We start from the raw sequence: 14,291 nt of genomic DNA, 5'->3' as shown, positions 1-14,291 counted from the left end.
GCTGCTCTTTCTCCTGTGGTTCCAGAACTCTCCAGTCCCACACTCAGAGTTACCTGTTGACACGTCTGTGTCCCTGGCTGGAGTGAATGTCCTGAGAGCAGAGTCACATCCCATGTGGTCCTGTTTCGGGCACCAGGCATAGAGCTGCACTCGGCAGGAGCACGGACGCTCCTTGACCCGGATATTCGGGTCCTTGGCCTAAAAGCAACTTTTTAAAAAACACTATGTTTGGGACTTCCCTGGCGGTCCAGTGGTTCAGACTCTGTGCTCCCAATGCAGGGGCACGAACTCCATCCCTGGTCGGGGAACTAAGATCCTGCGTACTGCACAGTGCAGCCAAAAATTAAATAAATAAATAAAACGAAATACACGTTTCTTTCATGAAAGAAGATTCTTGTCAAAGAAATAAAACACTTGCCCCACCTTGATCCCTCTTACATCCCTCCCTACTTGGCAAGCAAAATGCCTTGTCAGCAAAATGCCTCCGTTCATCCGAAAGTCCTTCCGTCTGCCCACAAACCTAGCTGGTCAAGACGCAGAGGCCGAGTTGGAACAGCGAGTTTATTAAGAATACACAAACGAGGCACGCCCGAGGGCGCCAGTCTGCGGGCTACACCGTGTAAAACTGTAGAAAAATCCATTAGTAAAGCAGAAAATTCAAGTGAGGCTACTACAAAATCTGGGCAAATGGACTGAAAACGAGTATTTCCAATGCAAGTTTCTTCTGATAAAATTTTTTACTTTATGAATTAAATACATTGCGAAACACAGTGAAAATATATTTACAGTTATTTAAAATGGACACTGCCAACATATTTAATTAAAAAAATCTTTCCTGTTTCTTGCCTGTTTCTTTCAAAGAGAATTTTAAATATGACTTTAGTTTTTAAAAAATACAATAAGGAAATAATTACATTCTTAATATGAAAACAAACATTTTACAACTTATAGCCATGGTCAATTAATGCTGAATCTCTATAATTTAAAAGCTGATGCTAAAGTTTAAAGTTAATATTTCCTTTCTCATTAAAAAAATCAAATACAAAGATTATCTTATTAAAAACACCTTTGGTCCCTAAGAATTATGATCTGATGATACCATCTCGAAAATTTTTTCCGTGGCAACTAACAGAAATACCTGGTAATACTTGTATGCTGTCAAGCTGGGCTTTTCTGGAAGGATGTAAGTGAATTATTTCACAAAAGATGGGCAAGAGGGTGCATGTGAGGCCACCAATTCCCTGGGCGTGAAGCTCCCTCACCTTCACGAATGACACGCTATTCCGCTATGGCTCAGGGGTCACTGAGGGGCTTTCTGTGATGCTGCACCGTGTGCGTGGGGGGGGGGCATGAAAATGTTAGTTTATTTATTTTTAGTTTATTTCACAGTATCAACCCAGCCCATCGTGGGGATAAGAAGACAGTAATGACAACAAGAACAATAAAATTACCCTCTTTAAAACTATGCCACAGTCTGAAATTATTTAAGGAACTTAATTTAGAAAGAAAAGAGGAAGGCCATAGTTTAACACTGAGGTGTTGCCGTGACCTTCACGTGAGCCGCGGTGGAGACGGGCAGGCCCCCTGTTCCTGGAAAAGGCATCCGCTGGGCTGTGCGAGGGCCGGGCTGGGATGCAGCCGCCGCAGATACCTGATTGCTCTGGCGGGAGAGGTCCTGCCCGAGTGCCCACCCCCGTGCCCAGCCCCGGAAGGTTCCTGTCGCAGGACGTGGTGAATAACCAGAGAACGTTGCCTGGTGAAGTAGGTCCGTAGGCAAAATTTAAGTGCTGATAGAGTTACTCTTCTGGAAAGAATAAATGGGACCGCCAACAACGGAGTTCTGCCCACGACCATCGGGCCTACCCCAGCTGCAAAGCTGTCCCCTTGGAAACCTGTACACAAATTCCAAACTGTTGCCACGATTAACAGGAATCTGAAACTCCTCCCTGGGGGCGGTCTTCAGGGCCCAGGACACACAGTTTTTGAGACACTTTTCAAAGGTGGCACATTCCAACCTATCAGAGTCGTCTCGGGTTTTCAGAAGGAGCCCAAAATGACTCAGGGACCAGCGAGATGAATAAGGTGGACGGTCAAGCTGGACAACGCCAAGGTGTCTGAACCGAGGGGCCACGACTAGTTCTACACATGCGGCCAAGAGAAGAGCCCCGGGGAGACCGTTGTGCAGAGCCCCAGAAGCTGGGAGCATCCCCAGACCCACTGGGTCCCCGCAGAGGACCGTCCCGGGGCCGGGCGGGAGGGCTGCTGGCTCCCCGGCCCTGGCCGACCGTCTGTGGCCTCTGGGCAGGGGGTGGTCACCTGCACCTGAGCCCACGTCAGGGGTGACCCAGCGCGCCCTCTCACCATCAATGTATCTCTGTGCAAAAGGCTCGTGAGTGAATGAAAAACATTATAAAAATATAAAAATGGAGAGGACTTTGAAGTTGATGACCCCTCACCAAAGCCAGAAGCAGACGCCTGAGGCTGACGGTGGCCTCTGTCCTAAGGGAAGGGCCCCGCGGCCCGCAGAGGGTGGCGGCCTCACGCCAGCCCCCAGTCTGGCCACCACATGTGTCTCATTTCAGTTAGGATCCTGTTACAGTTTGGCCAGCACTCTGTGACCATGACTGTCTGTCAGAGGAATGGGGACATTTCTCAAGAATCCACTTCTCTGAGGGGATGGTGACCTGCACCCCGGAGCGAGGGCCGAGGCCAGGCCACCCCCGCAGCCTGGCTCTGTCACCGCTGTCTCCCGGCTGCCCTGAGATAAGGGGGGGCAATGAGATCACTGCCAGGGTGCTGGCAGGATGTCCACGGTGTGTCTAATATGTACAGATATAAATTAAAAACTATATTTATTGAACATATACAAATAAATAACTTATTTTGAAGCAAACGCTTTAAACTAACTTTCTGATCAAATCTAAAGACATCGAGGGGAACACCTCAAGGGCATCAAAGGAGCCCGGCGCTGGCGGCCTTGGCTTCCGCGGGGCCGTTTTAAATGGCTCCGGGGGACGTCAGGATTGAATCCACCATCCTCCTTAAAAGGCTTATGGTCGTGAAAGTGAATTTAAAAACCTGGTGTTTTTAAACACAGAATACGTACACCAGGAGCCTTAAGGCCAGGGTGCAAATCCCGGCTCTGGTACCAGTTGGCTGTGTCCTTGGGCGTGGCCCACAGCGATGGTCGAGGTGACATTTGCGGTGACCTCTGCTAACGGCCCACCCACCTGTGCCCATCTGCTCCCGGGCTAAGGTCATGTCTTCCCTCCTGAGCAACCATCAAAATCTGGCTGCTGTCGTGGGCCAAGTTGGCTGCCAACCAGGATAGCCTGAGAGCCTTATTTGGGGAACATTCGTTCGACCGGAAGGCAGCCAGGACCCCACTTTTCCCCTTTACGGAAAGTTAGCTTCCTATGCTGACGGGGAGAGGGGCTCCTCCTCCCCAGCAGGGCCGGGAAGGTGGGCCTGAGGCTTGGAAGGGCCCTCGCTCCCCACTTCCTACTTGGATTTCCCAGGGTCAGGGTTGGGGGGCCCAACGTGCTACATGCAGGTGAGGCCGCCAGTGGGCAGCCCACGGACCTGGCAGACGGCTTCGCAACCAATCCAGGTTTCAGGTGGACTCCAGCTAAACAGCCTTCGTGTCCTGCTGCAGAACTTTCTTAGCCGCTGAGACCGCACTCTGGCTCTGGTCAGTGAAACCAAACGGGCCCGTGCTGGCCTCGAGGGCCACTCCAACCCTGACTGGCAAGGCCCGGAGGCCGTGGGCGCCCCCGGGATGTGCTCGCAGGTGCACGGTTTTCTTGCTTCCTGCTCCTGTATCTGATGAGAAGCAGAGGACGGCAGGCCTACACCAACTGCAGGCAGAAAGAACCCATCCCCGCGTGTGATTTGGTCCCATCGGTCAGTCTGCCGAGGGCTCCGGGGTGACAGATATATTTTCTGGGCAGTGGCTGCACAAAGAGAATTCCTGAGAGGTCCCTCTGCAGACAGAGGAGAGCCGGCCTGGTTCTTGGACCCACATTACCTCTACCTGTGAACTGGCCTGTCCCCTTCACGCCTTAGTGTCTGAAGGCTTCGAGAAACATCCCTCTGGAGGCAAACGGGGAAACTCAGAGAGGCCCTACCTGGCGGCCGCGCCCTGAGGGAAACAGTAAACCAAGTCCCCTGGTGGGTCACAGGGGCGGGGGTGGGAGAGAAGCTCTCGGGGGTCCTTCTTCTGCCCTAAAGCTGCGCAGTTCCCAGAACCTGCTGCCTTTCAAAGGGCGTACGTGCCCCTCGGGAATGAGTGTGACCATCACCCCGAGGCCGACCGTGTCTGAGGGCCACCCGCTTGCTCTGAAGGGGTAGAAGGGGTTTGGATGCTGGGAAAAGCCGGGAAGGACACATATGCATGAAATATCGAAAACACTGCTGCCTTTCAAAAGCCGTACAAATAACACAATATGACACAGAACCTCTGAAAAACCCTTGCAGCTATAAGCGTGGCACAGGAGAAAAAGAGAAAAGTTTTTAAAGTTTAAAGAAGAGTGACAGCTTTTCATATCCTGGTGACAGAAGCAACTGTCCAGAAAATTTTTTTTAAAAAGGTAAAAAATGCTTCACAGCACGATTCTGTGGCGCCATTACCCCTAGTGATGAGGGGGCCGGGCATGTGGGGAGAGGGAGGCGGAGACTCGGGGTGCGGGTTCCCGCTGTTCACGCTGCAGCGGCATCCCTGGATCCTCCTGGCCGAGGGGCGGGCAGCCCAAGGCCCACGCCTCACGCTCACCCCGGCCGGGGGCACGGAGCACGTCCAGGGCCTGTCGGCCGTTCATCTTCGGTCTGGGCTGGGAGTGAGAGCTGAGGCTGGTGAAAGCAATCAGTTACCTGCGTGGGAAGATGCAGCTTCTCCATCCGCCAGGGGAGGCTCTCACAATACCTTCCGTCCCTTTTCTGACTTTAAACAAATGAAGTTGGAAGCCAAAGTGTTACAAGTAAATCTCTTTAAAGGGAACCATTATACAGTAGAGAGGATACAGCGGGCAGGCCCGGGTCCTGGGTCCTGGTCCGGCCGCAAACCCCGAGTCCTGCTGCTGGAGCGCCCGGGCCAGCTCCCTGCGGCCACGCGATGGGACGACGCTGTGCGAGCTGGGCGTCCGCAAGCTCTATGTCCCGTTCTTCAGCTCCCACTCCTGCCAAGCGAGGCAAGAGGAAGCGTGTACAGATCAAAAGGGCACATGCGGGGCTGGGACACGTCAGGCTGCATCCCATCCACACCTGTGCCCCAGAGGGTATGGGCTCAGCTGCCGTGGAAACAGCACCGAGGTTCCCCGGCAACAGGCTGAGGATCACCACACGGCCCAAACCGAGATGGGCCTGAGTCTCACTAAGGACTCTGCAAATCTAGAGAACGTGCGCGTGGCGTGGCGGTCCCCACACGGGGCCTGGCGCCAAGCAGGGCTCTCCCGCCTGCCCTGGGGGCACCGAGCGCGGCAGTGCTGGTCTGATGCAAGTGCCTGACTCCCACTGTATCCCCAGGGGGTCATTAACTGGGCCGTGAGTACACTGCACACCTTCTCATATTGTATCAAATTAGGAATTTCTCCCCCTTTTTTTTAGCGTCGAACTACAAGCTTGCTTCATTAATGGTTAAAAGCATGGCGTTAGCCAACGTGGCAGAAACAAAACCAAAACTGAGCCGCCTGCACCTCGTGAGCACGTGCAGGCGCTGGTCCTACAGAGGCATGGACGAACTCGTGGCCTCTCCCACTGCCCCACCCCCAATTCCGGGCTCCCCAGAGAGGATGCTCAGCTGCTCTGAGCAAAGGTGATGCTCCGGGCGGCAGGGAGCCCGGCGCCTGGCAAGCCTCCCTCCACAGCCGCCAGCCTCTGGGGCGGCGCCGGCTTGGAGAGAAGTCGTGTGTATGTGCCTGCACACGCTGCCAAAGCCTCACACACACGATTACATGCGTAATCGTGTGACTAAGCACAGGTCACACTGGCCACCAAGCAGGGAGCTCCACAGACACGCCCAGCCAGGGGGACATGGGGAGGACCCAAGGCCGCCGTGTGTTTCACTGAAAAGGCTGCATGAAGGCGGGTGTCCCGTGCTCGGGATGGCCCAGTCCTGGTACGCTGGGACCTGGGGCACGTGTGTCAGCTCTGAAAGCACTGCAGCCACCACGCCCCGGCTCCCAGAACGTCCCTCGGCACCTGGAGTTCCCAGGCTGCGGGGAGAATGCTGGGCCTGGAGCTGGACGTCAGGGCCCTTCAGCCCCCTTCTCGGCTGGGAAACCCTGTGACAGGTGACTTGAAACGCTCTGAGTTTCAGAAGCGCGCTCCCTCACACTCCAGAGCATCCCTCATCGGGAATGGGAAATTATTCCAGGAATACAGCCTGGGGTAACGGTTTCCGAGCCCAGAACGAGTCAGACTCAGAAAGGTCCTCAGAAAAAAGGCCAGGGTGCAAGAGGAGGCCACGTGTGTGATGCATCTACAGGTGGACGGACGCTCCCAGAGGCAAGAGGCCAGGCCACCACCCCGCCCTCCAGCCGTGGGTCCCCTGCCACTATTCTCAGGAATCCTGGGAAACCCCTGCTCGATCCCACGCCTTCAGGGAGGATGTGGTCCAGTCTGAACGGCCAGCTGTGCATCTGAACCGGCCAAAACCACACGTTTTACATTTATTGTGAAAAGGGGGCAGGAAGTGCAGAGTACTGAGCCTCGGGACGGTGAGCGCAGGCATGGAAAACGTAGCCCTTTCAGAGGCTGGACTGACAGAACTGGAAACTGATTTCTTTGACAGTAGAGAAATAAATGAACTATTTTTACTGCATTTCCCTTCTGCCAATAATTAGGGGGACTTTACGGGACAGCTCTATTCTAAACATCTCTCAGGCAAAACATACCCCTCTGCAAACGAAGAACACCTGACGCATGCCGAGGAAAGTCACAAATGACGCGCAGTAATTCTCCTTTTCCCCGAATTTATCGACGCACAGGCTCAGTCAAACGCACACGCTACGAAGACAGATATTCCAGGATGCCGTTTCTAACCCTCATCGGCAGGGACCCTCCGTGAACACAGCAGCCAGAGGTTAACACGCACATTCACATCTGACACCACATCCGTTTGTCAGAAAACAACAGATTTCTAGCCAATTTGGAATGGGTTCCAAAGCTGCCAAAGAACGGAGGTAATGACAGCAAGAGAGGGTCCCAGAGACAGTGAGGGGAGGATGTCTGGCCTCCACGTTCATCACAACAAATTAAACACATCTGGATGCATTAGCCTGACTGTACCAAGTAGAGTTTTTCATACCACACACTTTCAGTTAAGCCGCCAGGAGCTGTTTGCTTTGATAAACTATAGTTTTTAAAAATTCTCTGAGATTTTAAAGCTTAGCATCAAAAATCGTTAGTGGCCAATCCCATCAGAAGACTGGAAGCTACTACAGAATGGCCCCTCGGGTACAGGATTACAGGCTACAGCGGGGCTGGGAAGCAGAGGGTATGGAGAAGAGTCTGCCTCGACTTTTGATTTTTTAAAGGATCCCAGCGGTCACTGGCCAATCTCTACTTCACCAATGAAAGAACAGGTCAGGAGAAGCCAGGACACAGAACCATGCTGCTGGTTTTCCTGAAAACAGATGGTCCAGGCCTAGAGACAAGTTCTGGTCTTTTTTGCCTTTGAAAAGGAGGATTCCTGTAGGAGGGTCTGACTTTAGGAAAAACTGGGTAGATACTCGTGCAATGGCATCTAATATAGAAGCTGCAGAACTGGAACAGGAGGCCACACTGAGCTCCTGCACCCCACCCACAAAGTCTGAGGCTGAAGTGCCTCCACCACACCTTGCCTGTGCCAGTGCCGTCCTCTCCCACCCGCCCCGGGATGCCCGTTCCCCAGCCGTGCCGGCGTCCCCCACCCGCCCCGGGATGCCCGTTCCCCAGCCGTGCCGGCGTCCCCCACCCGCCCCGGGATGCCCGTTCCCCAGCAGTGCCGGCGTCCCCCACCCGCCCCGGGATGCCCGTTCTCCAGCCGTGCCGGCGTCCCCCACCCGCCCCGGGATGCCCGTTCCCCAGCAGTGCCGGCGTCCCCCGCCCGCCCCGGGATGCCCGTTCCCCAGCAGTGCCGGCGTCCCCCACCCGCCCTGGGATGCCCGTTCCCCAGCAGTGCCGGCGTCCCCCGCCCGCCCCGGGATGCCCGTTCCCCAGCAGTGCCGGCGTCCCCCGCCCGCCCCGGGATGCCCGTTCCCCAGCAGTGCCGGCGTCCCCCACCCGCCCTGGGATGCCCGTTCCCCAGCAGTGCTGGCCTCCCCCCCCCCGCCCCCGCAAGCAGGAGGGGCGGGATCTCACCTTGGCCTTCCGAAGCACGTGTCCCCGGCAGGGGGAGCTGGCGGGGGCCGGCTGGCTCTTCCTCAGGACGGCCGCACTGTTCACGGGCACTGGGCCCTCTGCATCACTGGTCTCACAGCTGGACATGGGCGAGTTCTCCAGAGTCCGGTGCCTAAAAACTGGAGACTGTTAATGGAAAGAGAAGACGTTGGGTGAGGTATGGTTTCCAAGTCATCAGTATTTTCCCCTAGGAAAATGGCTTAAAGAATAAAACAAGTTCTGGAAATAGGCAAAAACGATAACAGTAATAGGACCACCTCACAGAGCCCCACTCTAAAAGCACCCTTAAAATATGCATTTTACAGCTGGAGAGACTGAGGCTCTGAAGGACGCTTTGCCCCGCACTCAGCGCGGGCTCTCCCAGCCCTGCGGGGGCAGCCTCTGACATGAAGGCCTGTAAAGACCTTTCTGATTTCAGGTTGCTCCTAGGCTACAGCACCAGGGGCAGAAACCACCGGTGACCAGGATGGGGGAGCACAAGCTCACGGGATCCACTTCCTCAGGGTGGGGCTCCCTGCAGCGACCAAACACATGGATACCGAGGATTCCCGACTGTTTACGTTTACAGCACGGTCTCCGCAGGTCAAAGCAAGACTTACGATGGAACAAAGTGAGTCTGCAGTCGCCAAGTCTCCACGGGAGACTACAAGCTGCTCTTTGGGGAAAAAGTCGACAATCCGCTGTACGTCCCCCCCCAAAGGAGGTCTCCGCGGACTGACCTCTCCCTGCTCTGGCTGTGTTAATGTGTGACTTAAAATACCGGTTAGGTGACACCCAACGTCGTTTGAGGAGAACGGTGTCTTAATGATCATTCAAATGGGCTGCTTAACCTCTCTGGGGGCGACTAAGCGCGGGTCCCCAGCAGCCAGCTTTCCGCACGTGCTCGCTCACTCGGAAATGCCTCCAAAGGCCACGCCGGCTGGGCTGTGGGTGCCGTGGCCGGTGGGAAGGAGAGGACCACGCCGCCCACCCCCGGGGGGCTAAGCTGGGCTCCGAGGAGGGCGGCCCACGGCGCTCCCCTAGGACAACTAATGAGCTGCTGGCCCAAGGATGTGGTCAGGGTGGGGAGAAGGCAGAGCGTGGCACGAGGTCCGAGGAGGGGCCCTGCGAAGGGAGCAGTGGCCCCGTGGCCTGATAGCAGGAGCTTTATCAAGCCAGGCCCGTACCCTCAAGAGCACAGGGCAAAAGGAAGGAGAGCTGACGAGAGGGGGCCGAGGGGGATACCCTCAGAGGGGCAGAGAGAGCCCCGGAGAATGCAGGGTCACCCCAGACACAGAGAGCGGTGAGCGGTGCCCGGAGACGTCCAGACCTGGGGAGGTGAGGGCGGAGGTCATGTCAGGGGAGGCAGCTCCAGGGCAGCCAAACCGCAGCAGGTGGGTGAGTGGACACCTGGGCACACAGGACAGCGTCTGCAGGGGACGTGGGGCTGGGGCAGAATCTGTTTTGTAAGATGGGACACACTACAGACTCTGTCGATGCTTTGAAGGAAGCGAGGAGGGGGGAGAGGTGAAGATACAGCAGGAGGGCGTGGGAGATGCCTGAGAGGTCAGCAGGGGGTGGATCTGGAGCCACATCTCCATCCAATGGGACCAAGGATGGCGATGCCAGCGAATCCTCAGGCCCCTCCTGGGAGGTCAAGAGGCTTTCCTGCCTCCAGTCTGCCTCCGACACGGGTCCCCGGGGGCCCCTGGGACAGACCCCTGCCCCGCATGGGCCAGCACTCACAGCCCTGCCACCACTCTTCGGGTAGAACTGGCCACCTTAGTACACCCTCGGTCCCCGGTTCGGCCGGACGCTGAAAAGCCCCTGCTGGACTGCTCCCCCCAGCACCTTTCAGTGCCTGATGTGAGTGTCTTTCCCTGGCCTAGCGGTCCTCCCTTGCTACAATACGAGCTCCACGGAAAGAGAGATTCTCATCCACGAGGTCCACTGCTGCACCTGGAACCGTTTCCAGCACACAGACGGGGCACAGCACACATGTATCTAATTTGTTGAATGAGTGACTACATATCAACGAGCTGGTGAACACACGAGTGGATGGACACTTTCGCAGGCCAGGCACCATGCCCAGAGCTTTCGCACACACGAGCCCACGCAGGAGGCGACAGCACCATCCGCATTTCACAGATGGAAAATCGAGGCCTGCGGAAGGGAAGTCGTCTCGAGCCCTGGCCTCTTTGCTCACAGAGCCTGCTTTTCTCAACTCCCTGCTGTGCTGTGCCCCAAAGGACGGGCGGCTCGGTTGATGTCATGGTTTTGGTGGTGGAAGCCCGCACTTTGCCGCTGGCTCTGCCAAGAGGTCTGGGGGTGGAGGGGGGAATCCTCTGAAAGTGAGGGGCGGTCGCTGGAGAGGGACCGGCGACTGGAGAAGCTCTGAGATGGTCTCTGCAGACAATGGGAGAATGAGGTGACCACTGCCTGGGGGGGCGGTGAGGGTGGGTGACAGGACCTCAGTGGTGCCACACACCCATAACCCAGAAACCTTGCCTGTGGGTCCCCCCAAGCCCCAGGACGCGGGAGGAGCTGGCCCAGGGCTGTGCTCTTAGGCAAAAGCTCTCTGGGCCTCTGGCTCCTCATGTGGAAAACAGAAGCCATCACGTCTGACTCAACGGAACAGCTCGTGGAAAAGAGCAAGTTCCCCAATGACAGTGGGCAGCAAATCACTCGAGGTGCTAATTTGTGTCTAATTCGTTCGTTCTGTTGGATTCCGAGGTTACAGACGGTTTCACTCATTTCCGTGTCCCCAGCATCTGGCATCATTCTCAGGACAGACACGCTAGGCATGTTGTAAAACTCCGCCACACTGAACAAAGGTTTCTATCTAATGCACTGGCATCAAATGAGGACGTGGCTCCGAAGAGATCAAAAGAACTGTGCTCACGACACTCAGATTTTGCACAAGGGGAAGAAAAGAGGCTCAGTGTTGCCACCACCTTTGAAAGCTTCAGTGAAAGACAGAAGAAAATTCCACGTCCATGAGCTTAAAACACAGCCAAGAAGAGTGTTTGAAATGGACATGGGAGCTGCGTCTCTGCCGTGCTGATGCTGGGGACGACGGAGGAGCAGTGACCTGAGGAAGCGACCCCCATCTCTCTCCCGGGGAGCGGCAGGCGTTACCTGTGGACTCGACGTCCCCGGCCGGGGCTCGATGGCCAGCCCCAGGGTGACCCCGCCGGCCAGGGCTTTCTTGAGGCTCTCCTTGACCTCTGTCAGCTCCAGCTCCAGGTTGACGCGCTCTGTCTCCCTCTGCTTACATTCCTCCTCCAGCTTCTTCAGCTTCTCTTCCAGGATCACCTGGGTCTTCCTGCCTGAAATCCCAGAGAAACACGACTGCTCCAGCCGAAGACAAAGGTTTCAAGATAACAGAGGACGGACATGCGGTGCCCCTGAAAGGAGCTCCGCACAATCTGGGGGTTGAGCTCCCCTGCCTAGGGTCCTTCCCACAAAACTCAAATCCAGCTCTTCCTGAAAGGAGCAGGGTCCCTTCCTAACTGTTCTCTTTTGCTGCAGCTGGAAGAATACGGACCAGGAATCACAGGGCCTTGACTCTCACAAATGCCAGGAGTTTGGGGTCCGGGCCCAATACACTCATTTCATATTTTTTTTTTTTTTTTTTGCGGTACGCGGGCCTCTCACTGTTGTGGCCTCTCCCGTTGCGGAGCACAGGCTCCAGACGCACAGGCTCAGCGGCCATGGCTCACGGGCCCAGCCGCTCCGCGGCATGTGGGATCCTCCCGGACCGGGGCACGAACCCGCGTCCCCTGCATCGGCAGGCGGACTCTCAACCACTGCGCCACAAGGGAAGCCCCTCATTTCATTAAAAAAATTTTTTTAACATCTTTATTGGAGTATAATTGCTTTACAATGGTGTGTTAGTTTCTGCTTTATAACGAAGTGAATCAGCTACACATCTACATACATCCCCACGTCTCCTCCCTCTTGCATCTCCCTCCCACCCTCCCTATTCCACCCCTCTAGGTGGTCACAGAGCACCGAGCTGATCTCCCTGTGCGATGCGGCTACTTCCCACTAGCTATCGTTTTTACACTTGGTAGTGTATGTATGTCCCTGTCACTCTCTCACTTCGTCCCAGCTTAACCTTCCCCGTCTCTGTGTCCTCAAGTCCATCCTCTACGTCTGCATCTTTATTCCTGTCCTGCCCCTAGGTTCTTCATGAAATTTTTTTTCTCTTAGATTCCATATATATGTGTTAGCATACGGTATTTGTTTTTCTCTCTTTCTGACTTACTTCACTCTGTATGACAGTCTCTAGGTCCATCCACCTCACTACAAATAACTCAGTTTCATTTCTTTTTTATGGCTGAGTAATATTCCATTGTATATATGAATACACTCATTTTAAAATGAGGAACTTGGCCTAGGTGGCTTCCAAAGGTGCCACTGACTTGAAAGTCCGAATATGTTTCTCTACTCTGAGTCATCTTACTTGCCCCTATGGTCACAATACAGTAGAGCTTGCATCTCCACAGCACATTCGCTTTACTCATCTTATTGGAAACGTGTTACAGTGGCACAGGAAGGCCGGCAATTTGCCCACCGGACAGATAAGGAAAGCGATCCCGAGGGTTAATCGACTTGAGAGCACAGCCCTGGCCGACCACCTGGTAGCACGTGACAATCTCTTTTTCAAGGCCCAAAGCTGATCTCATCTTTCTGCATCTTCACTGTCCTACAAACTGGAAACAACGGTGGGAAGAAATTCTCCTCCTGTCCTGCTGACCTGAAGGCTCCCGTCCAGTTCTCTGACGGAGCCTCTGATCCCCCGGGGGCGGGGCCTCATGGGAGATTGCCACCTCCTGACCCTCCTACAGGCTGTCTCAAACAGGCTCGGCCCACACCCAGCCTCGCGTTCTTTAAACTCTGAAAGCACTTTCTTTCTTAAAAACCATATAGGCACGAAGTCAGGGAAGGCTGGACCTGACGACTAACTGCTGTAACACGCCAACTCCTCCGGCACAGAAGCCGCTGGAAAGCAGGTTCTTCCTCTTGGGATCATCCTGGTCTCTACATTCCTCCTCCTTAACCCCCGAGGCCGGAAACTGAAACCTAGAGAGTCGGCCTTGCCCCAGGATCCGACTCAGTCTTGAGCTGAGGAGACATACATTTCAGCAGCCCCAGCGCCGGAGTCAGGAACCACACAGCCAGCTCCTGCCAAGGAGGACAGACGGGCTGATCCAGAGACACGGCTGTGGTCCTCACCCGCGTCTCCCTCTTCTTTCCTCTCTGGGGTTGTCCCCCCTTCCCCGGGTCCCTTCCACGAATCCATCACGGTCTGGCCCTCACCAGTCCCTCCTCAGGGAACGGAGGGCTCCTTCTACCCATGCAAAGACCTCTCAGCTGGGCTTCTGAGTGTTACCCGTCCTCCTGCTGAGACACCGCCCCTCACACACAGTGACCGTAACTCCTGAGCCCCGAGGCTTGTGCTCCCAACGAGCTCTGCTGTCAGCCCCCAAGGCTGGGACAGCTCCCCGGCACCTACCCAGCCTCAGCCAGCGAGTTGAGGTCCAGGCCCGGCCTCCTCCTGCCTGGTCCATTATTCCACATTGTGGCACATGCCCTGGGCTTACCACCAAGGCTTCCGAACTGCAAGAAGCACTGCATGGAATGACACGGTCTTACTAAGAGGAGAGCCTCGCGAGGTTCAGACGCCGAGGGCGCAAGAGGATAAGCCTAGACTCTGGCGCCAGCAGAAGCAGGCCCCTCGTACCGGTGTTCACTTCGATGGCGGCCCTCAGGCCCTTCCTCTCCTTCCGCAGCTGGGCCAGCCTGTCCCGCAGGCCTTCCCGCCTCTTCAGCAGCTCCTCCTCTTTGGCCTGCAGCCGCTTGGCATCCGCTTCCACCCGGTTCTTGCCATATTTGTACTGGTCAGCATCTTGAAAAGAAAAAGCATCAAC

At 55.6% G+C, this 14,291-nt stretch overlaps 1 protein-coding gene across 2 annotated transcripts in view; it reads right to left on the bottom strand.

Annotated features, from left to right (window-relative positions):
- Window positions 1-541: 541 nt before the first annotated feature.
- Window positions 542-14,291, bottom strand: part of AFAP1 (actin filament associated protein 1) — a 149,176-nt gene continuing 135,426 nt past the window's right edge. For both annotated transcript variants that reach the window (XM_022554796.3, XM_022554794.3), the window contains 4 exons: window positions 14,105-14,269; window positions 11,494-11,684; window positions 8,338-8,502; window positions 542-5,174 (listed from right to left, as the gene is read on the bottom strand). In XM_022554796.3, coding sequence (XP_022410504.1) covers window positions 5,148-5,174; window positions 8,338-8,502; window positions 11,494-11,684; window positions 14,105-14,269 — 548 coding nt within the window. In that variant the 3' untranslated portion in view covers window positions 542-5,147. The remainder of the gene's footprint in view (window positions 5,175-8,337; window positions 8,503-11,493; window positions 11,685-14,104; window positions 14,270-14,291) is intronic.

This window comes from Delphinapterus leucas, chromosome 5 (assembly GCF_059928025.1).
Source record: "Delphinapterus leucas isolate spDelLeu-1000000601 "Yukka" chromosome 5, BTC_Dleu_Yukka2, whole genome shotgun sequence".
Classification (NCBI taxonomy): Eukaryota; Metazoa; Chordata; class Mammalia; order Artiodactyla; family Monodontidae; genus Delphinapterus; species Delphinapterus leucas.
The sequence above is the reverse complement of the archived record's forward strand: the minus strand, read 5'-3'. Positions and strand labels throughout refer to the sequence as shown.